This window comes from Microtus pennsylvanicus, chromosome 4, assembly GCF_037038515.1.
Source record: "Microtus pennsylvanicus isolate mMicPen1 chromosome 4, mMicPen1.hap1, whole genome shotgun sequence".
Classification (NCBI taxonomy): domain Eukaryota; kingdom Metazoa; phylum Chordata; class Mammalia; order Rodentia; family Cricetidae; genus Microtus; species Microtus pennsylvanicus.
Window position 1 is genome coordinate 34,254,742 of NC_134582.1, and position 22,297 is coordinate 34,277,038.

The following is a 22,297-nucleotide window of genomic DNA, read 5'->3' on the forward strand; positions in this document are numbered from 1 at the left end:
TTCTCCTGTCTTAGGCATCAAAACTGGGGTATTATAGATGCTTACTAGGTGAGAGCTCTCTTTTACTCACATACATCCCTCAGACTGTTTCTTCCTTTCATCCATCCATCCATCCATCCATCTATCCATCCATCCCATCTACTGTCTGTCTATCATCCATCTATCTGTTTTTCTTAAAAGAACAGAAAGTAAATCATAGTTAGCTGGATATGGATGATAAGGTTCTCAGTCCTTTTTAGTTTCTCTTTTTGTTATTTCAGTGTGGTAGGGCCTTTGTATAGTTGCTATGGTAGTTTCAATGAAAATGGCTCCCATAGGTTCATGTGTTTAAATAACTGGTCCCCAGTTGGTAGAACAGTTTGGAAGGATTGGGAGGTGTGGCCTTGTTAGAGGAGGTCATCACTGGGGGTGGACTCTACTATTCCCAATGTCTCTTCGCCTCCCTGCTTTGTTTCCACGTGTGAGCTGATATTGCAAGCATGTACACACACATGAATAAAAGTGAATACATCTTTAAAAAAAGACAGCAGAGGGCACTGTGGGATTTAGTCTTCTAAAGCCTGCTTTAAAATGAGAAAGTTGTTGCCATTTTTGTGTGTGCTGTGTTGTAGACAATTAATATGGCAAAGAGCTGTGGAGTTCCTAATTTTCTTCCACTTTTGAGAATATTAAAAAAATTGTGTTTTGGAAAATTTGATTTAAACTATTTTGGGGGGCAGGTTTACATGTGTATTTCTTTAGTTAGTGAGTAAAAATCCTTTAAAACAGTTGGTGTGGGAGGTCCTTCTGTCTGTTGCTTTTATTGGTTAATGAATAAAGAACTGCTTTGAGCCTATGGCAGGGAAGAACAGAACTAGGCAGGGAAAGCTAGGCTGTATGCTAAGAGAAAGAAGGGCGGAGTCAGAGAGAAGCCATTACCCCTGCCAGAGCTGGATGGAACTTTACCCAGTAATCCACTGCCACGTGGTGATACATAGATTAATAGAAATGGGTTAAATTAATATGTAAGAGTTAGCCAATAAGAAGCTAGAGCTAATGGGCCAAGCAGTGATTTAATTAATACAGTTTCTGTGTGATTATTTTGGGGTTAAGCAGCCAGGAACAAACAAGCGACTTCCTTGCTACAAACAGTAATTATTCTAAATCTATTCATACATTTTTAAAGTTTACTTTTTCTTATGTGAGATTATCTTAATTAAAATCATTACTGTAATAGGAAAAAGCTTTCAGTGACTATTCTGTAAGGGACTTAATTAGGCTTTGAAAGATGTTTTTGTATGCTCTAGCATCTCAGATCCATGCCACACGTAACTGCATTAGCCCACACGCTGTCAGAGGGCGTGTGCTCAGAGTGACAGGTTACCCTGGGCCTCACTTGCCAAGGAAGTCTGTCAGTTTGTGTCTGATAGGTGGACCACATATTTGTTCCTACATCTCTAGAGAGAAACAAAGGAAAAGCTTCTTGTACTCAGTTCCCTTAGGAAAATTCCTTGTTTCCATTCATGTTTTAAGAATATAATTAAAACTTATTGGGTTATGTAGATTTTTAAAGAAGATAAACCCCATTGAGTGGAAAAACAATAATGTATTTACAATGCATTATAAAGGTAGTGAATGGAAAAATCCAGTTCTTTGCTCATTATATTATAGTTAGATACACATCTAACATTTAATATATATGTGTAATGTATATTAAAATAGGAATTGATTGAATTACTTAATATATGCAGCTTTGAGGTTTTGTTTAATGTATTATCTATCCAAAATATAAAATAACCTTCAGGTTTAAGTTTATATATATAGCTTTTTATTCTTTCTTTTTCAAAGAGTTAAGAGTGCAGACAATTACTCTGCACTTACTATTTTATTAAGAGATAGTTTAATGGCTGAACAGTTAGTCATCATTACTGCATTGCTGCAGAGAGAAAGTATTTAAGGTAAAAGACTCAAATTCTCATTGTAAAGTAACTCACTAAATATAGAGTTGGTCAATTGAAATGATAAGATGTTTTAAAGAACTGTGGATTGGGACTGGAGAGATGACTCAGTTGTTAAAGTACTTATTATACATGCATGAGAACTTGAGTTTGATTCCTAGAGCCCCTAGTTTTCTAGGCAATATACATTGTATTAGTTGTGGGATGTTTTAATCATATGCGGGTTGCCTAGTGATAGAGTTGTCAGGGCAACTGAACTGGTTGGCTAGGAAAGGTCATATTTTCATGAAGAGAAAATGGTTTAACTGACTTGTTCCTTCACTGTTTTGTTATATCACATTTTAAAGATTCTCTTTGCTTTTTTTGCTCTTTAGCCGACCCCAGAAAGTATGCTTGTGTCCATATCTACCAGTGCACCCACTCCAGATCTCCACCCATCTGTACATAATTCAGCATCCAGCAGAGGTGAGTTAAAGTTCGTAAGTGGTTTGTCTTCAGGTGGAGTCTGAGTGCAGCAGAGAGCACACGCATGTAAACATGCTCATTCCTCATGGTTGTGAGTGTCTCAGAAACACCACTATTGCTGATAAGTATTTGCTTTATCTATCAGATGATAGTAGAGAGTCAATGCTTGAGACAGTGTTTCACAATCCTGCTGCTGTGAGGTAGAGATTTAGAGCTCCAGCAGGTTTGTAAGATGAAAAGATGCAATTTTGTGAATAAAGAGCTGAGAAAAATGACTGCTTTTAAAACTCTCGTCAGCATCTTGGCTCCCTGATGGCTTTTCTTGCTAGAGTAAATACTTATTTTGGCATTTTACTCTTACAAGATGGATATGCAAGTAAAATTTTCTTTCTTTTAGGTGGCTAGCACAAACGCTTTTAGTTTGTACTGTGCCATCTGTAAGGCTTTTTAGCTAACATTGTTCTACTCTGTTTAGGATTAGATATGTGCCAGTGTGTATGTATGTTTGTTAATTTTGATTTGTGATGAGGAGATGTAAGGAAACTACAGGCAATTATAAATTAGTTAATACAAAACTACTCAGTGCATGTTGTAAACAGATTTAGTGGTAACCCAAGTGAGAACTCTTTTACCTCTTTAAAAAAATTTTTTGTATAGCTTATACAAAGACACAAGGGAGATGTAAAACAAATTAGCCTTTTCTGTTTTGTGAATGATGAATACTGTTTCTTTGTTGCAAATTATTTGTTGACAGCTCCTCTCCCAGACTTGACAGCAGGCTCTTATGATTCTGGCAACTGTGTCACTGAATTACTACTGCAGTTAAAATTATAAGACTGTACAACTTACATTTACAGAAAACAAATTGTTATGGTCATACAGGATTAAAACCTGAATTTTGGTTATTATTGTTTCCATATTATGATGCAGATATGGTACTTTTCCATTATTATGTTGTCCGATGGTATGAGATGTCCTTCAAAATACAGCTTTAAAAATTGATTTGTGCTAATTTTTTTTTTTATTGAGAAAAGGAATAAAACAAGTTTCCACCTCCTCCCAGCCTCCCATTTCCCTCCCTCTCCTCCTGCCCTTCTCCCCCTCCCCTTCTCCCCCTCCCCCTACTCCTCTCCCCCTCCCTCTCCAGTCCAAAGAGCAGTCAGGGTTCCCTGCCCTGTGGAAAGTCCAAGGTCCTCCCCCCTCCGTCCTTATCTAGGAAGGTGAACATCCAAACTGGCTAGGCTCCCACAAAGCCAGCACATTACTTAGGATCAAAATCCCGTGCCATTGTCCCTGGCTTCTCATCAGCCCTCATTGTTCGCCATGTTCAGAGAGTCCAGTTTTATCCCATGCTTTTTCAGTCACAGTCCAGCTGGCCTTGGTGAGCTCCCAATAGATCAGCCCCACTGTCTCAGTGGGTGGGCGCACCCCTCGTGGTCCCGACTTCCTTGCTTATGTTCTCCCTCCTTCTGCTCCTCATTGGGACCTTGGGAGCTCAGTCCAGTGCTCCAGTGTGAGTCTCTGTCTCTATCTCCATCCATCACCAAATGAAGGTTGAAATCTCTTACAGTTTTTTCAAAACCACAGTCCCCACTTTAGATGACCAATTTAAGACTGTGCCCACTATGGATGTGTTTTATGACTAGACAGGTACATCCAGATTGATCTTCCCTATCAGCAAAGGGACTTTCTGGCCTTTCTCTTGTTCACCAGGCTGCTTGTGTGTAACTTTAGCACAGTACTTTGTATAAACAGATTTGACAGTTTCATGGTTCTCCCATAAAAATGAGACTGAAAAGCATTTGGATGGGTTCCAGGAGAGAGATGTGGTGGAGAGGATTATGTGACCTAAGGCACAGTGGCTATCTGGTTGCCTCCACAGGACTAGCAATAGAGTTGTGGTAACAAGAAAGCTTGTTCTTAGCAGTGGAAGCTAGGATACTGAAGACAACCACTGATTGTTGTAGTGCGATTTCTAATTGGTCTTAATAATAACAACCTGGAGTCAGTATTGGGGTGGAAAGCTGAAAGATCAGAGAAGCAGAGCAGCCAGCCACTAGTTCTTACCTCTACGAAATCCTCAGACCGAATGGGGTATCCTGTCTCTACAAGTCCCTTCCTGACTTATATTCCTTTCTCCACCCAGCCATATCACTCCTGTCTCCACCTCCCAAGTGCTGGGATCAAAGGTGTGAGCTCTATTTCTCTTTTAGGCGGATTCAGTCTTGAGTAGTCCAGGGTGGCCTTGAACTCATAGAGATTCACCTGCCTAGTCTCCCAAGTGCTAGGATTAAAGGTGTATGCCACCACTGCCTGGCCTCTGACTTCCCACTGTCATCTTCAGGCAAGCTTTATTTGTTATAGCACAAACAAACTATCAGTACAGATGGTGGTCAGCTTTGTGCTTGGGTCTGAATCCTGAAAGTGCAGCTCACTTCCATGGGAGGAGGAAGGAAGCTTTCTGGAGTGGGCAGTGTTTTCCCTGGGGACTTAGAGTTGTGTAAGAAAGCTACTTCCCTTTCTCTCATTAGTTAGTTATTAATTTTCAGGTAACAGTGTGGAGACCTTTGTATTTTGTATTAGAGTCTAATATTTGTTGCTTAAACTTTTCCATTTAGCCATTAGTAAGTCTCTAAATTTGACATGTCCTTTGTTTTATATTTTGCATATGTTGCTACTTTTTTGGTATAGAGATACAGGCTATCATCTGCAAGCTGATATGTTCAAAATGTAATTACTGTTGAAATAAAAAGCTTATCAGAATAAATTATTCAGTTTAACACAAATTTATGTGCATTTATAATTTATTTAGTTTATTGCTAATATGTATTAATTATACATAACAGTGGATTTTATTATGGCATTTGCATACATATCTATTAAAGTATTTTCCCCCTATAATTTAAAATTCTAACCATTAGTCTATAAATATATCTAAATAAGTTTTAAAAGTGTGCTTATGTTATGCCTAATACTGGTAAATTAGAGAAATGTTATTGCTTCTTAAAGTCTGGTCTTAGGTAAAAGATTTGTAAAAATGTATAAAGTTAAAAATCAAATGTTTCTCAGAAAAGTTTTTTTTTTTTTCTGCAACACTGCTGCTGACACTCAGTTCCCTGTACCTGTGCGCAAGCACTTGATCACTCAGTTCCAGGAAAGTTTTAAAAGTGTTTACCTGAGTAATGACTCCATCTTTTAATTTTTCTTTAAAGGAAAGCAAAGTGTTGCGCACGGTCCCTCTGCTAGCAGCATGCCTGCCCCCTGACAAGTGCACAGTAAAGATTGGCCGCCGCTTCAGTGAAGAGCGGTAAGTGAGCAGACTGGCGGGCAGTTAGGGGCGGGTCTTTCCCACATAGACATTTCTTTGGGAGGGTTAAAAATGATGTCACTGGTCATTGGCTAGGAAAGACTTGGCAGGAAGAACTACTGTGGCTGAGGAGACAGCATGCCAGGCACCAGATTCAGAGGCTTTTGGGTAACCTTTGAACTGGCACTCCTGTTTGATTGGACAGATTCCTTGAGAGGGCAGCTTTGCTTAGGCAATCACTAAGTGTATTAAATTTTTGTTTTCCCTGTACCTAATAAAGATATCTTAAAAATTATTGTTTTAGAGATATTGAACTTTCAACTGTTTGCCGGGACTCTGGTACATTAATATTATATCCAGGGGCTGAAGCTACTAATTTGGAAGAATTTATATTAGATTCTCCTGTTTATCCTTCCACAATCATCATCATTGATGGTACATGGAGCCAGGCTAAAGACATTTTCTATAAGAATTCCTTGTTCCGACTTCCCAAACAGGTAAACTAATACTTTAACAAAGAATAAGTACAATTGTACAATTACATGCTATTTAGGCTTTTGGTAAATATATACATATATTTACATATACAAACTTATATATGTATATATATTTGCCATATTCTCTAATAATATGCTTTAAGTTGATTTATGTTTATGAATGTATGCACATATAAATCTCTGTTGAAAGTAAGTATATATACTTACATAAGTGAGTACATATACTTATATTGTATATAGAGAAAATTTCAAATGTGTCATCTCTTTATATGTGTATAAATGATTTTGTTAGGAAATGTTATTTAAATACATAGTTACTTATAAGTAATGATTAAACTTTTGCAAGGTACTTTTGGGGTAGATATTATCATCATCATATGGTTCGTCCTTCATTTTTCATGTTAAAAGCTTTTTTTTTAACATTGTGTGTGTGTGTGTATACACAGCAGTTTGTGGGTCCTGGGAATCTAACTCAGGTTGTCAGGCTTGGTGGGAAGTGCCCTTTCCTTCTGAGCCATCTCTCCAGTCCTGTTTGATATAATTTGTTGTAATCATAGGGTTTGAAATATTCAACTGTGTTTGTGTTTTGGGAGTGAACTTTCCTGACTGTTAACATTTTGTATTCAGCTGGAGCTTGGATTTTGTGTAATGTATTAAACTGTCATGCACATGGTTTTCATATTTTCCCTGGCAAGTTTGAGTTTTAAGGTTTTCCAGCTTCACAGGATAAAATGAATAAATATTTCTCTGTAGCCTAGAATAGTTACCTATAGAATTAGATCCTCCATAGAAATAAGATAGAATGCTTTGGTAAAGCTGTCTGCTCTGGGTACTTTTAAATCCCTTCAGACTCTCCTGCGGAGACTTCAAGCTTTCTATTTACATTTGCCTTTTTTACTTCAGTAATTTTTTCTTGATCAATTTTTCAGTTGTATTTTAATTGACATAATACTTGCACATGGAATACCTATGGTTCTCTGGGGTGTTATACATTGCTTAATGATCAAATTAGTGTGTTGGGTCCCATTACTCAAGTATTATTTCTCTGTATTAAGAACCTTTCCTTAAGCAGCAGCTGTTTCTTTGTGGCGAGAACATTCAGATTTGTTTTCCAGCTATTTTGAAGATTGGCTGTTGTTGACTGGAGCACTGTGCTGTGTGACATACCATGAGAACTTACTCCTTCCTTCTCTCTCTAACTTTGTTTGCTGGCCTCTCTCCCTTCCTCTCTTTGCCAATTATTATTTGACCTCGAATTCTGTAATAAACTTTTTTAGGTTTCACAGGAGTGTGATGAGATGGTATGATGGTGTCTGTCTGTTTTACCCAGGATGGTGTTGTCAGTGTTCATCATGTTCCTGCAGTTGACCGGGCCTCATTCTCCTTTGCAGCTGACTCATGTTTCACCATTCACATGTGGAGGACACTGTCTTTCTTCTTCCCTGTAGAGTAGTCTTTGGAAAGTTTTTTCTGTTCTCACTTGGTTACCACAGAGTGCTTTAATTTGTGTGTATCTTGCTCAGTTTTTAAACATAACATCACTGGGTATAGCATTTTTGGTTCATAGTTATTTGCTTTCTGAGGTTGAAATATTTCACTTCATATTTTTTGAAGTTTTAGAATTACTGATGGAAGGTCTGGTTATTGTGGTGTTCCTGCCTTTGTATGTGCCTTCACAATTTTCTCATACTACTTTTAGCATTGTTTCTTTGTATTTTTGACATCTTGACTATGATGTATCATGGAAAGTTCTTCTCTGGTCGTGTCTATTTGTGGTATACATGAAGAAAAATATCCATTTCTTTTCGATTTTTCAATTTGGTGGAGTATAGGTTATTTAAGTATGTCCTTGTTATTCTCTGGGTTTTCTTGGTGTCTGTTGTTATAACCCCCTTTCCATCTCTAATTTTGTTAATTTGGATATTCTTCCTTTACCTCTTAGTTAATTTGAATAAGGGTTTGTCAATCTTACTGATTTTTTTTTAAAGAACCAACTCTATTTTATTGATTCATTTGTTGTATTGTTAGTTCGTTTCTATTGTACTGATTTTAGCTCTGAGTTTGAATATTTCTTGCCATCTACTTGTTTTGGGTGTGATTTTTTTTCTTTTTGTTCTAGAGCTTTCAAGTATGCTTGAAAGTTACTAGTATGAGGTTTCCCCAATTATTTAAATGTAGACACTTAGTGCTATAAACTTACCTCTTCCAACTGCTTTCAATATGTCCCATAAGTTTGGGTATGTTGTGTATTCATTTGCATGCAATTCTAGAAAGTCTTTAATTCCTTTCTTAATTTATGTCTTGACCCATTTTTTTTCATTCAGTAGTAAGTTGTTCAGTTTCCATGAGTTTGTAAGATTTCTGATGTTTCTGTTGTTGATATCCAGCTGGAATATACAATCTGGTAGGACAGTTATCCTGGGACACCTTTTTTATCACTTTTCTGATTTTTTTTTTTGAGGCAGTGTTTCTTTGTGTACCCTTGGCTGTCCTAGAACAAGCTCTGTAGATCAAGCTGGCCTCAAACTCACAGTGTTTGGCCTGTCTCTGCCTCCTAAAATGCTGGATTAAAGGTGTGTGCTACCACTGCCCAGCTTGGATTCTTTTTTTTTTGTATTTATGTATTTCCTTTTTTTTTTTTTGTTTTTATATCCTGACTACAGTTTACCCTCCCTCTTCTTCTCCCATTCCCCTCACACTCCTATCCACTCTTCCTCTGTTTCTCTTCAGAAAAGGGCAGTCCTTCCATGAATATCAACCAGCCATGGCGTATTAGATTGTAGTGTGACTAGGCACCTCCTCTCCTATTAGTGCTGGCCGAGAGAACTGGGTAGGAGGAAAGGTCCTAGAAGCAGGTAACAGAGTCAGTTATACCAGCTTGTATTTTTTTTTTACTCTTTTTGATTCATTGTGGAATTTACATCATGCATTCTGTTCCCGCTTTTCTCCATTCCTTTATCCTCCTTGTCCTCTCTCTGCCCTTGCAACTTCTCCCACCAAACAAAACCAAATTTGAAAGAAAAATCAAAAACCAAACCAAGCAAAGAAACAAAACAAAAACAAAAAAGAAGAATCCTACCTTGAAAGCTGGAGGTGGGCTTTGAGGTCTCATATATGCTCAAGCTATGCCCAGTATTGTAGACCACTTTTTGTTGCCTGCAGGATCAAGATGTAGCTCCTCTAGCATCATGTCTGCCTGCATGCCATCATGTCCCACCATGACTATAATGGACTAAACCTCTGAAAAATGTAAGCCACCCATTTAGATGCTTTCCTTTGTAAGAATTGCTGTGGTCATGGTGTCTCTTCACAGCAATTGAAACTTTAAGACACCGGCATTCAGGCAAACACCTAGCCAGCACAGGGACCCTGTGACCATATATTGCTATGTCATGCGTTGTGTGGCTTCTTAGGGCTCTATATACATGAGCAGGCTTTCCCTTGTAAGTAAGCTCTGCCCACCTGTTCACCCCCTTTCCACGCCCCCTTCTCCATCAATCGACACTTCCTCTTACCTCCACCTTTTCCTAATAAACTTCATGTGGGTTTGTTGAGCTCTGAGACTCATTCTTCACTGCAGCAGCTGCAGCCTAACAACAGTTGGTACCAAGAATTGGGGTATTGTTGTGATAGACCTGAGCTTTTGTTTGGAGGAATTTGGGTTTTGATACTTTAGGTTAGGAAAGCAGTGGAATGCTTTAAGTACTGCTTAATGGGCCATACATGGAAGACAGTGGTACTGAGAATGATTTGAACTGTAGGGGCCTGGTTCAAGAGGTTTCAGAGAAGAAGAATTTTAGTATGTTGCATAGAAATTATTCTAGTGATAGTTGGGTGAAGAACGTGGCTATCTTTTGCCCTTATTTGAAGAGTCTGCCTGAGGCTAAAGTGAAGAATTTTGGATTAATTCTATTCTATTAGTTGGATGGAGGCCACTTGTTGGTTCCTGGCCTCTTAGCCATGAAATAATTGCACAGAAACTGTATCAGTTAAATCACTGCTTGGCCCATTAGCTCTAGCTTCTTATTGGCTAACTTGTACATATTAATTTAACCCATTTCTATTAATCTGTGTATTGCCATGTGGCTGTGGCTTACCGGCTAAAGTTTAGTGTCTATCTCCTCTCTGGAGGGTGACCTGGCTTCGCCTGACTCCACCCTTTCTCCCCACATTCAGTTTACTCCTGTGTCCATCCTACTGTCTCCAGCCCCCACCCCACCTACCTCTATTCTATCCTATTAGACCAAGCCAGTTTCTTTATTTACCAATGGTATTCATAGCATACAGAGGGGAATCCCACATCAATAGTTTGGTGAAGGAAGTGACTATCTTTTGCCCTTTTGCGAAGAGTCTGCCTGAGGCTAAAGTGAAGAATTTTGGATTAATTCTATTGGTAGAGAAAATCTCAAAACAGCCTAGTATAGACTCTGTTGTGTGGTTATTAGTGGTAACTCTAATGAAGATTTATAATGAAGAGGAGCAAGCTGAGTACCAGGAAGTGGATGGAACTAAGACTCCTGTTCAAGCAGATAAACAGATTAAGAAATGGAATAATGAGCATGGTGACCTCAGAGCAAGATCCCACCCAGCTAAGTTTTTAATTTGTGAAAAAGAATTAAAGAAAAGCCAGGTGCTGGTGGCGTGCCTTTTATTCCAGCACTTGGGTGGCAGAGGTAGGCAGATCCCTGTGAGTTCAAGGCCAGCTTGGTCTATGAGCTAGTTCTAGTACATGCTCCAAAGCTACAGAGAAACCCTGTCTTGAAAAACCAAAAAAGAAAGAAAAGCTTAGAGCCAGGTGTGATGGTGCATGCCTTTAGTACCAGCGCTTGGAAAGCGAAAGCTGACAGATTTCTTGAGTTTGAGGCTAGCCTGGTCTACAGAGCATATGCATGGAAAGCCAGTCTTAGGCAGTGAAGGAAACCATTGAAGACAGAAAACTGGCAAATACGTAACTGAACAAAGAGCTGTGTTCCAGCCCCTGCAAGCAGAAAAAACTGGCAGCTTTGGCCATGTGGTTTTGACTTTAGAGTTAAGGATATAAGAAAGAGAATTTGCCTCCATGCTGAGGAAAGCTGTTAAGTTTCGGCATGTGTCAGGGGTGTCTGTGAACAGAGGCCTAGAGAGGCCATTATGTGAAGTTGAAATCTGGATTGTCTTGGAGGCCCCAAGATGTTGGAGATGCCAGAGACATTGCTGAGGAATGCTGCTAACAGGGACTAGACACAGCCCAATAGAAAGAAGTATGTTGCAGTCAACAAAGCTAAAAGGAATTGGAGATCTAGGGAACGTTTTGACATCAGACATGGAGATGCAGAGTTTGCATCTCCTGCTTTTCAGTCTTGTTTTGGTCCAGTATTTCCTCACTATATTCCCTTACTTATGTTTTGGAAAGGTATGTGTTGGATGTTTGTGATCTGCTTTTTGATTTTGATTTTACAGGGGATTATAGTTAAGAGGTTTCATGAATCTCAGAAGAGACTTTGAATTTGGACTGTAAAACATTGTTGAGACTATGTGATAGACTATGGGCACTTTTGAGGTTGGACTAAATGCATTTTGCATTATGCTACTGTTATAAACTCAGAACATGCATTAATGGATGCTTCCCTTAAGAGATGAGTGACACACTGTGTTGATGTCTAGTGCACACAGTGTGCTAACAGACAGGCACCAGTTTTCCTCTGGGAGTCAGAAATTCTGGTATGTGTGAGGAAGCAGAAGACCTGACTGGCCTCCAGTAAGAACTGTGGACACTGCAGCCAGTACTGCATGCAGTGTTACAGTTCACTGCTGGAGGATTCTAATTTGACTTGAGCTATTATCACTGGAGAGATCTCTAGGAGCTTCATGTATGCTTTCACTGGGACCAGGCCTCAAGGGTCTTTTTGTTGCTTTTGCTTTAATAATTCTTAGTCATAGTTTTGACTGTGTTTTTTTAAATTTTTTTTTAATTACTCCATTGATAGTGAACGATAGCTTGGCTGGGTATAGACTGTGTTTTATTTTTGTTTATTCCTATCAAGTCACTGAATCTTTGATTGTGGGGACCCTTAGAATACTGCACAGTAGATAGACTTCACTGAAGCTTCTTATCTCAGAGCACCTGCTGTTTTACAGTGTTTCTCGATCCAGTCATAGTTCAGTTTGCTGTTGACAGAACTTACATCGAGATTTTCACCACATGATTGGTCTGAACTAGAGGTCAGCATAGCTTCTGCTAATATGTGTGGCACACTAGCAGGGGTAGCTGCAAGGTGGACTCAGACTGTTGGGTGGAATGCATACCTGTAGATTTTATGATATTAGCACCCAAGGTGTTGATTAAGGAATCAGATTATTTTATATTCTGGATTACCTTGTATTTTTGTTTAGTAAGGACAATTGTAGTACTCAATTCCATACACACACACACACACACACACACACACACACACACACACACACGTTATATGTAAGCTGGTTATTGTGAGAACACAGTGAAATCAGAACTGGACCACCCTGTGGGTAGGTTACTGGTGGATCAAACTGCCAAGCTGTCTCTCAGGTGAGGTGGGGGTCAGAGAGAACAGCAAAATGCCAAAAAACCAAAAAAGCAGGTTTTATATGACAATCGGCAGGGTTGTGGTCTTTGAGCTAACACAGGTTGTTCAGATTAACTGGGAACTCCATGCCCTTGCCTCAGACAATTGGAGGTGGTGGTTTGCCAGGTAAATAGAAAACTACCTTTAGGCTTCTGCTTTCTCAATAACAATCCTGTTTACCCAGTCAGAGACTTTCTGTTTAGGACACTGTCTTTTTGGGGCCCTGTTTGGACCAACAGTAATTCTTTTCATTTCTTCCCCAGCTATCCTTTTCAAATCTTAAGGAATATCTTTTCATTCTTTGAATGATTTTGTGTCCATGTTATTCATGTTTTTGGTTGTCTTATTAATATATAACATTCTTTCCTGGCTTTGGTGTTTGTAAGATAAACAGTGTTCTGATTATATACTCATTATAGAGTGTCTATTTTATTTTTTTTAAAATCTCAACCTTTAATTTCAGGTTAATTTTTATTTGGAAATAAAAATCTGGTCAGCATGTAGAATGAAGGGCTAACATGCACCATAACTTTTGTTTTCAAGAATAACTATGAAAGAAAGAAATCTTTTTCTAGAAAATATTGCATGATTTTATGACGAAAAGTTAGCTTTGCTTAATATAGAAACATTTCCAACATGTGATGAGAAATAGTTCTTGTTTGCTCACTCATTTGTAGCTCTGGAGAGTCCTTCCCTCTGAACAGCAAGCCTTATACACATTTTAGGTATAATTTGATCTTTTCATGTATAAATTCATTTATTGCTCCTATGTGAGTGTGGCTTTGTTTATACTTAATACTTGTATCTGTATTTTAGTATTTATAATGAAATGACAACTTTATGGAGGTATTATTACATCTTAGAAAATAATTTTGCATACATTTTTATTTCATTTAAATAAATTTTGAGGAGGTGTCAATAAATACTACTAATAGTTTTGTGTCATTTTAAATTGAAATTCTGGATATTTAAGCTTGAGAAAGGAAGAAGCTAGTATGAGAAGAAGTGATTTCTGGCTTCAAATTTGTTGGTTCTAATCTTTCCTAAGTGCCTTTTTGTTTTTCAGGGACATCTATCTGTTCATCTCTGTCCTGATGTTAAGTTTGTTTTGTTTGTTTGTTGCTTTCCCCCCTTCTTTTACTTTGTCTTAGTTGAGGCAACAGGATATGTACACTTCCACTAGAGTTTGGAGACCTGAGGTGAACCAGAACACTCATGGTTGAATCTGTGTTCCTTCATTTGTAATACTCTCTCTAGATGAATTAATTTAACCATGAATTCTGAGTACACAGTTTGCTTATGTCACTGAGACCTTAAGCCACTAGTGTTTTAGGTCACGATACTCCAACCACTTGTTCCAGAAGTAGTATAGTGGACCAGCTCCCTCTAATCTTCTTACCTGTTCTCGTCACTAGCTACAGTGATTTTTGGCTGACTACTCTTTGGATGCCACTGAAGACCTTGGAATAAGAAGTTTTGGTCACCTGCTTTGGGTGCAACCTTAAATAAAATCACACCCATTCATCCTCCCCTTTCATTTTCTGCATTAACGTATATTTACATTGAGATTCTTAACGTTCTTTTCATTTGTATGTGCCACTTCATTATGATAATCCTAAGCTATTAATTAGATATAGTATTGTTTACACAGTGTTTTCATTCATGTTTTTTGCGCTACTCTTGTTTAATCACAGTGATAATTCACAATCTCTTTAAAGCAACAAATTCTCAATCTTGAGTTTGTAGGGGTGGCTAAGATCTGCCAGTCATTTCCAGATGGAAGGCAAGTTAAGTGAGCGTATGCATATTATTATCCGGAATTAGAACATGGATTGAAATAAAGAAAGGTGGTTGGAGATTTAGTGCAATGGTAAGTGCTTGCCTAACAAGCACAAGGCTCTGGGTTTGGTCACTAGTTTTTTGTTTTTTGTTTTTTTGTTTTTTTTTTTTTAAAGATTGGAGTTTGAGAAATTGAAGTGCTTTATGCAGGGGAGAGCGTACACTGTAAAGGACACTGAATGTGTAGCCCAGTGGATAGAAGGAAAACCAAGGGAGTCTGGTGTCTCAACAGCAGAGCAATAGAGTTTCATTACAGTTGACCACTGCTTTTAGGTGAGTTAAAATGAGGACAGAAGTGTCATCAGTTTTAATGACATGATAGTTGCTGCAGTGTTGCTTTTAGTAAGCAGTTTTCATGGAGTACAGAGACGGAGTCCAGACAACCTGGCTTAAGGGGCCATTAGTCTCAAGCTGAACAGTTTGCAGAGAAAAGGGAGGACGGAGAAGCTGGCAGAATTCTGAGACTACTGTATGTGTGTGTGTGTGTGGGGGGGGGTTACTTATATTTTCTTCAAATAGGAGAGGCTTAAACTTGTTTTAAGTCAGCATGAAGGTTTAGCTAAAAGAGATCAAAGTAAGAAAAAGAATGTTTGATAGCATGAGAATCTTTCTCAGACAGTAGGAAGGATGAATAAGGGTGTTTTGAACATTTTTTACAAGTCTTTTGGGTCTTGGATAAATAAATACCTAAAACTGGACCTTGTTTCTTATTTAACTTCTCCCTTGATTTTAGTCATTCTAACTGCAGTAGCTTGTACCTCATTGTGCTTTAATTTGCATTTGTGCCCCCCTTATGATCATTACTTGGGAAAGAATTTTTATTATTGAGATGCAAGACTTTTAAATATATCTACAAAGTCTTTGTTAGATTTATATAGCACAAATATTTATTTCATTCTCAGTTTTGCTTTGCATTTATTAATATTGATGTTTGAAGAACAAGTTTTTAATTTTAATGAAGGCCAGTTTATCCCATTGTTAAAGTTTATATTATGACAATTTTTTTACTAGCAGTGAGATAGAGTGTTCTTGTTTATATAAAATTGGTGCATAATTTATATGTGTGTATGTATATGTACATGGCGTGTCACTGTGTGTATATGTATATATATATATTATATGTAAGAGGACAATTTGTGGGAGTTGTTTTTTTTCTCTCTACCATGTCCTGGGGTCCTGTGGATTGAATTCAGGTTATTAGGCTTGGCAGCAAGTGCCATTCGTTACTTAGTAAGGCATTTTGTCAGTCTCAATTTTTATTAAATATTTATGTATTTATTAAATATTAGTTCCTTGATTCCATGTATTTTGTGAATTGCAGTCATACCTGGAAGGGTCTAGTAATGAGAGATGACTTGTGTTTGTTTTTAATTAACTGTAACTTTTAGAGAGCCATATTATTTTCTGATGATGCATAAGCCTCTAACTGTGTACATTTTTGGAGGAGTACATTATTCAGAAAAGTCTTGCATAACCACAATGAAAATCAGCTGTGCGCAGCAGCGTGTGCACTGTAGACTTCCATGCAGCAGCTGTCACAGTTGGCAGAGTCATCCTAGAGAAGCACTGTATTAAATTGGTCCAGTGGACACAATTAATTCAGAAAAAGGAGCTGTTTGCATGACAGGCATGGTTGGCATAGTTAGGCAGCTGGTATGATTATGTACCTCAATTATAGGGCATGGTGGATAAAAGTGTTTATGAAAAGATGAGGAGTGCAGAGTGTGAACAGATGGCTAAGAATACTTGACTTTCGAAGAATACCTTGCCATATTACTAGTAATTTTTAAAAGAACTGGGGATTTTGTATAATTTGAGAAATACACTGAATACAAATGGAAAATACTTAGATAATCTGATTTAGAAGAAAGATAACAGTAAAATGTATTTCATTGCTTTTAGAAATTACTAATGAATTTTATTATAAATGTTATATAAGCATGCAAGCAGCCTTTGTATCTCATAACTTTTATACTGTGTACTATAAAATACAACACATTAAAGCATTTTTCTCTCTCTCAGAACACACACACATGCACAAATTCATATATGCACACGTACAAATACAGCCTGTATAAGCCATGACATTTCATGTACTTTTTACTGATTCTTCTTCTTATGCTCTGAGGCTACTAAAGGTTCTTGCTAAGTATGTATGTCCTAAACCAACTTAAAAGTAGCTCTTGCTTTTCAGACTTATTGGACCAAAAGCAGATAGGATATATTCTATAATTTATGGGAAAAATTAAAAATTTACCATTTCCATTTTTTAAAGATTTAGTCTGAATCTCTGAGATAAAATTAGACCATTTTATGTCTCATCAGTGTTGTTACATCTGTTTTAAAGTGATCAGTATTTCTAGCGTAGATTGAAGGCAGTGAAGGAATGCTTATTCTTAAGTTCAGGTACAGATCCAAATGTATTTCAAGAATGAGTGTGTATTAAGTATTTGAGATGAATAGTTTGAGGATTGAAAGGGATCCATTTAAGTTTTCATTAGCACTGTAGGGAAGTCGTGGATCTTGGAGGAGAACCTACAACCATCACCTTACTAAACCAACACAATTTCTATATACATTCTAAATATTGTCCGTAAACTTACAGATGAGTGTAGTTTTTACCCCTCATTAAGGAAACTTCTCTTTACAACAGATAGAAACCATTATAAGAAATCACAATCCATCAAAATGCAGAGTTATGGAGCCCAGTCTCAACTGATCTGCCTGTAATATAACTCCTACACCTCAGATTCAGGGATCATTGCAGAAATGGGAATGGAAAGATAGTAGGAGCCAGAGAAACAGGTGAAGGACAACATCAATGGACACCCCCAAGTAAACTCGGCATTTGTTGCATGTGTGTTGGGGAGGTAGTATCACAAGTCCTCAAACCTACACAAAAGAACTGTAGGCAACTAAGGGATGCTGAGAGTGGGATACCTGGAGAGAGTCCCCAGGGAAGAGTGCACCAATTGGTTATCCGGTGCCAAATGGTTGGCCCTGAGAAAACACACACACACACACACACACACACACACACACACACACGAGTAACTTTATATAAGTAAGTTGTATTTATAGATTTAGGAATACACACAAGGAAGGTACAATACACATGAGAGGGTTTAGAGGAAGGAAAGCGAAGGGGAAAGTGATAGAATTATTTTATTATTTCAAGGAAGAAAAGAAAATTATTAAATTTTCATTAGTTATGTAGTAGTCAGTTGCCACTGAATGACTTTTTCAAACACCATGTGTGTGTGTATATATAAATTTACAAAAGTAAAAAGGGACCTACTTGAAACCCAAGAAGAGGGCTACTCTGAGGTTATGAGATTAGCAAAGGACACAACACATTTTTGGAACCCAGTAATTAATATAGGGCATTTTAATTTTTTGTTTTATTTCATTTTTGAAGGGTTTAATTATGTGTCCTTGGCTGTCCTTGAACTCATTCTGTAGACCAGGCTGGCCTCAAACTCAGAGATCTGTGTGCCTGCCTCTGCCTCCTTACGTGCTGGGATTAAAGGTGTGCACCAGCACCTCTGAGCAGTGGGGACATTTTTATAAGCAAGCCTTGGGTATAACAACTGGGGCCACAAAACTGTCCAGTTTTTCTATAATGCCTGTGCTAGAAACTGAGAATTAGGAATGAAAACATCTTTGTCTTTGTTTTTTAGAGGAGTATATGCTTCTGCTTTGCCACCAGTATTTTCTATGGGTTTTTTTCCGTTTATTTATTTATTAAAGATTTCTGTCTCTTCCCCGCCACCTCCTCCCATTAAATTTTAGTTCATTATACCATTTCTGTTTTTAAAATCTTACTCACTTTGGGTATAAGGGCTAGATTAAAAACAAATTTTCTAGTAAAATTTGAATGCTACTTTTGGATTTGAGGTGTGTTAAGACTTGCAGATACTAGTTTAAGCTGTTTTTCTGTCTAAAGAGCAGAAAATAAAATCAAGTAAATAATGAACCCGAATAGCTGCTGTTGCTGTGTCCTTGTGTCATGTTATCTTTCTAGACTTCTAGTTTCTCTTGTTACACACACACACACACACACACACACACACACACACACACACACACACGTACTAGTGGATACTTGGTCATTTTCTATTTTACTTACATGTTCAACAGAAATTTAAATTCATTATAGTATAACTTTTTTCCTTTGCTTTATGGTATTATATAATCAGTTGATCTGGACTTTTAGATGGATTGTCCAGAAAAGAAAATGCTTATATTGGTAGAAGAAAATTCTAATGTAGCTTTTGGTTCTTTAATAATATAAGAAACAGTCGTTCTGAACAAACACTGATGGCACAAATACTAAGAACAACAGTAAATGAAACTAAGCAACTTTAGTACATCAGAAGGCCATTGACAATTCAGACAGAGCAGTGGGCTACAGAATGGGAAGAGATTTTTACCAAATACATATCTGACAGAGGGCTAATTCCCAAAATATATAAAGAACTCAAAACACTAGACATCAATAAAATAAACCTCTTTCTCAAAAGAGGAAACATGAATGACTCTGAAACACTTAAAGAAGTGTTCAGCAGCCAGGCGGTGGTGGCGCACGCCTTTAATCCCAGCACTCGGGAGGCAGAGGCAGGCGGATCTCTGGGAGTTCGAGGCCAGCCTGGTCTACAAGAGCTAGTTCTGGGATGGGCACCAAAGCTACAGAGAAACTCTGTCTCAAAAAAACCAAAAAAAAAAAAAAAAGAAGTGTTCAGCAACCTTAGTCATCAAAATTACTTTAAGATTTTTATCTTACACCCATCATAATGGCCAAAAGTTAAAAAAAAAAAAAAGACATCGCATGCTGGTGAGAATGCAGAGTAAGGGGAGCACTCATTCATTGCTGGTGGGAGTGTAAGTGTATATGGTTACTATGGAAGTCAGTGTAGTGGTTCCTCAAGAAGCTAGGAATTGATCTATCTCAAGATCCAGCTATACCACTTTTGGGCATATACCCCAAAGATATCTCTAACTTGCTCAACCATATTCATTTATGCTCTATTCATAATAATCAAAACTTGGAAACAACCTAGATATCTGTCAGTGGATAAATGGGTAGAGAAAATATTTATTTACATAATGGAACATTATTCAGTTTTTAAAAATAATATCATGAAATTCACGGACAAATGAATGGAGCTAGAAAAACTCATTCTGAGTGAGGTAACTCAGACTCAGAAACACAAATATGGCATGTATTCACTTATATGTGGATATTAGCTGTTAAGTCTTCAAACACAAGCTATAATCCATAAAACCACAGAGGTTAGGTAATAGAGTAAGGGATTATCAGGGAGGAATGAATTTCCCTACAAAGAGAAATTAGCATAGTTACTTATGGGTGGATATAGTGCGGCCTGAAATTGGAGAATCAAAGAGGAAGGGAGAGGTAAGAGGGGGGCGAAACAGGGAGGGCTAGCTAAAACTAAGGGCATCAGGGAGGTTTTATGAAAACCTTCTTCTGATATATAATAGATGCTTCCTGAAATGTACGCATGTACGAAGATGATCTAAACTAAAGGGCTAAATAGCAGTGAAGATAGAGTGCCAACTGGACAACTCTCATCACCCCAAGTGAAGCTCCCAGTACCAGGAATGGGTTAGTACCTAGTTGAGTTGTTGGCTAAAGGGGCCCCAAACAACCTAGGCTATTGGCAAGGCAGTTGGTTGCTCTCCAGCAATTGATGATAGAACCCTATTGTTGAAGACAATACCTACACAAATCATTGGGTATGGAAAAGTCAAGCTGGTGCCTACCTGGAGCCTTCACCCCTTAAGTACAGTGTTCATTGTCCTGAGAGAGATTCTGCACACTATCAACCGAGAAAGGTAAACACCAGCCCAGCTACAAAACCTTTCACCTACAAGAAGACCTGCTTGCTAGATGTATTGGTACAGTGGTAGCATAAAATTTATGGGCATAGCCAGTATCTCATTGGACTTAAAGTCTACCCTATGAAATGGAACCTATCCCCAACAGTGCTCATGTGACCAAGAATGTAAAAGTAGATACGTCAGAGACCTAAAGGAGAACCACACACCATTGTTCTGCTAAAGGAACACAGCAGTAAAATGACTCCAGTGACAGTCTACTGTACTCATAGATCATAGTATACTGAGGCGGAATACACAGGACCTGCGTGGGTGTGCACCAGATAGGGTCCCAGCACCAGGAGAAGCAGTCTTAAGCCCACATTGCTAACCTTGAAGCTATCGCCAGACGATAACCATTCACAAATGAATTAAACTTATTTTGAACATGTAAACACAGAACATTTACATACAAGTTCACAAGGTAGGATTTCTCCCCTTCCCCCAAAACTGAGAGGTTATACAGACATCTTCAAATGTATTCTTCATACAATTAATGTAAATACTGTCACATCTTCTCTCAGGAAAGAAAGTTTTAATTATATAAATGAAAAACTCAATCCCCTGCATTTTTAAAATGATCTTTCTAAATGATGCTATATAGTTAAAAAAATATTGAGGAACAGAATTTTCCTCTGTTTAAGTGCCTGAATAGATTCCTATTTAACATATTTTTCCTACACTGAGTTTTGTTAGTATGAGATCCTGTTCTAGAAGGCTTTGTTTCCTTGGTGTCTTCCATCCCATCTGGCTCTTCCACTCTTTCTGTTTCCACTTTCACAGGGTTTCCTGAGCTCTTAGGGGAGTGATCAATGGATCTCACACTCATTGTTGGGCTGTGGGCCTCTATATTTGGATATAATGGTGTTAATTTGGGGTGGGGGAGATAAAGGGAAGGCAGTATTCAGGATTGAGTTGGGTGCTTCCTGTATGCCCAGTAAGGGCCCTACCACTGAGCTGTATCCTCAACCTTAGGTTAATTTTTTTTTTTAAATTTAAGCTACTCATTGGATCATTTGAGCACTTTGCCAATTTCCTATTTGCTATTCTTATGTCTTCTTTTGTGGTATGTATTCACTCTTGTCCTCACTGGAGGGTGTTACTGGTGTCATTTGTTATATAGAAATATAAATGTATTCTGGGTATCTTTTTGTAGCTAGACTCTTGCTTCTGCTACCCAATAGTAACAACTAAAGGATGTGCATAAAGATAATGATATATGTTAATATTTCTAAACTTGAAATTTTTGAAGGAAGGTGAGTAGTATTTAAAATGTATGTTTCATAATTTTAAATTTAAAATGAAAATTACATTTCATTACTTTGCATTTGGTTTCAGGTGCAGTTAAAAACTAGCATTTGTAGTCAGTATGTAATTCGGATGCAACCAACTAGCGGGTGCCTTTCTACCTTAGAATGTGCTGCTGCTGCTCTTTCCATCTTAGAGAGAAATAAGTACATACAAGAGGTATGTGGAAGTCATAGTTTTTTCTTAAAGTCGGGTTGGATTTTATTGAGAAAATGTAGACATGCAGAACTTGTTAACTGTGTAAGAGAAGTGACAAGTGGAGTATATCTGCTGTAGGTGTTTATGGAGTTTCATAATCTTCCTCCTCTCTGGTATTTTACTGTGTTGGTTTAGCATTCCATTTTGCATTATTTAAATATTCCCACTAAGCTGTGCAAACAGTATTTTTAATATGCTAAATTGCATGTAAGTAGCACAGCACTCAATAGAGTTTTTTGGCTAGATTTTTCCTTTAGTGTTCTCTAT

At 37.8% G+C, this 22,297-nt stretch overlaps 1 protein-coding gene across 2 annotated transcripts in view; it reads left to right on the forward strand.

Moving 5' to 3' along the window:
• The window catches only part of Dtwd2 (DTW motif tRNA-uridine aminocarboxypropyltransferase 2), a 41,730-nt gene that overhangs the window by 13,825 nt on the left and 5,608 nt on the right, over nucleotides 1-22,297 (forward strand). For both annotated transcript variants that reach the window (XR_012910291.1, XM_075968690.1), the window contains exons 2-5: nucleotides 2,312-2,402; nucleotides 5,615-5,709; nucleotides 6,014-6,206; nucleotides 21,863-21,991. Coding sequence is in view for 1 of the 2 variants with exons in the window: in XM_075968690.1 (XP_075824805.1) it covers nucleotides 2,312-2,402; nucleotides 5,615-5,709; nucleotides 6,014-6,206; nucleotides 21,863-21,991 (508 nt within the window). In the remaining variant the exon portion in view is untranslated. The remainder of the gene's footprint in view (nucleotides 1-2,311; nucleotides 2,403-5,614; nucleotides 5,710-6,013; nucleotides 6,207-21,862; nucleotides 21,992-22,297) is intronic.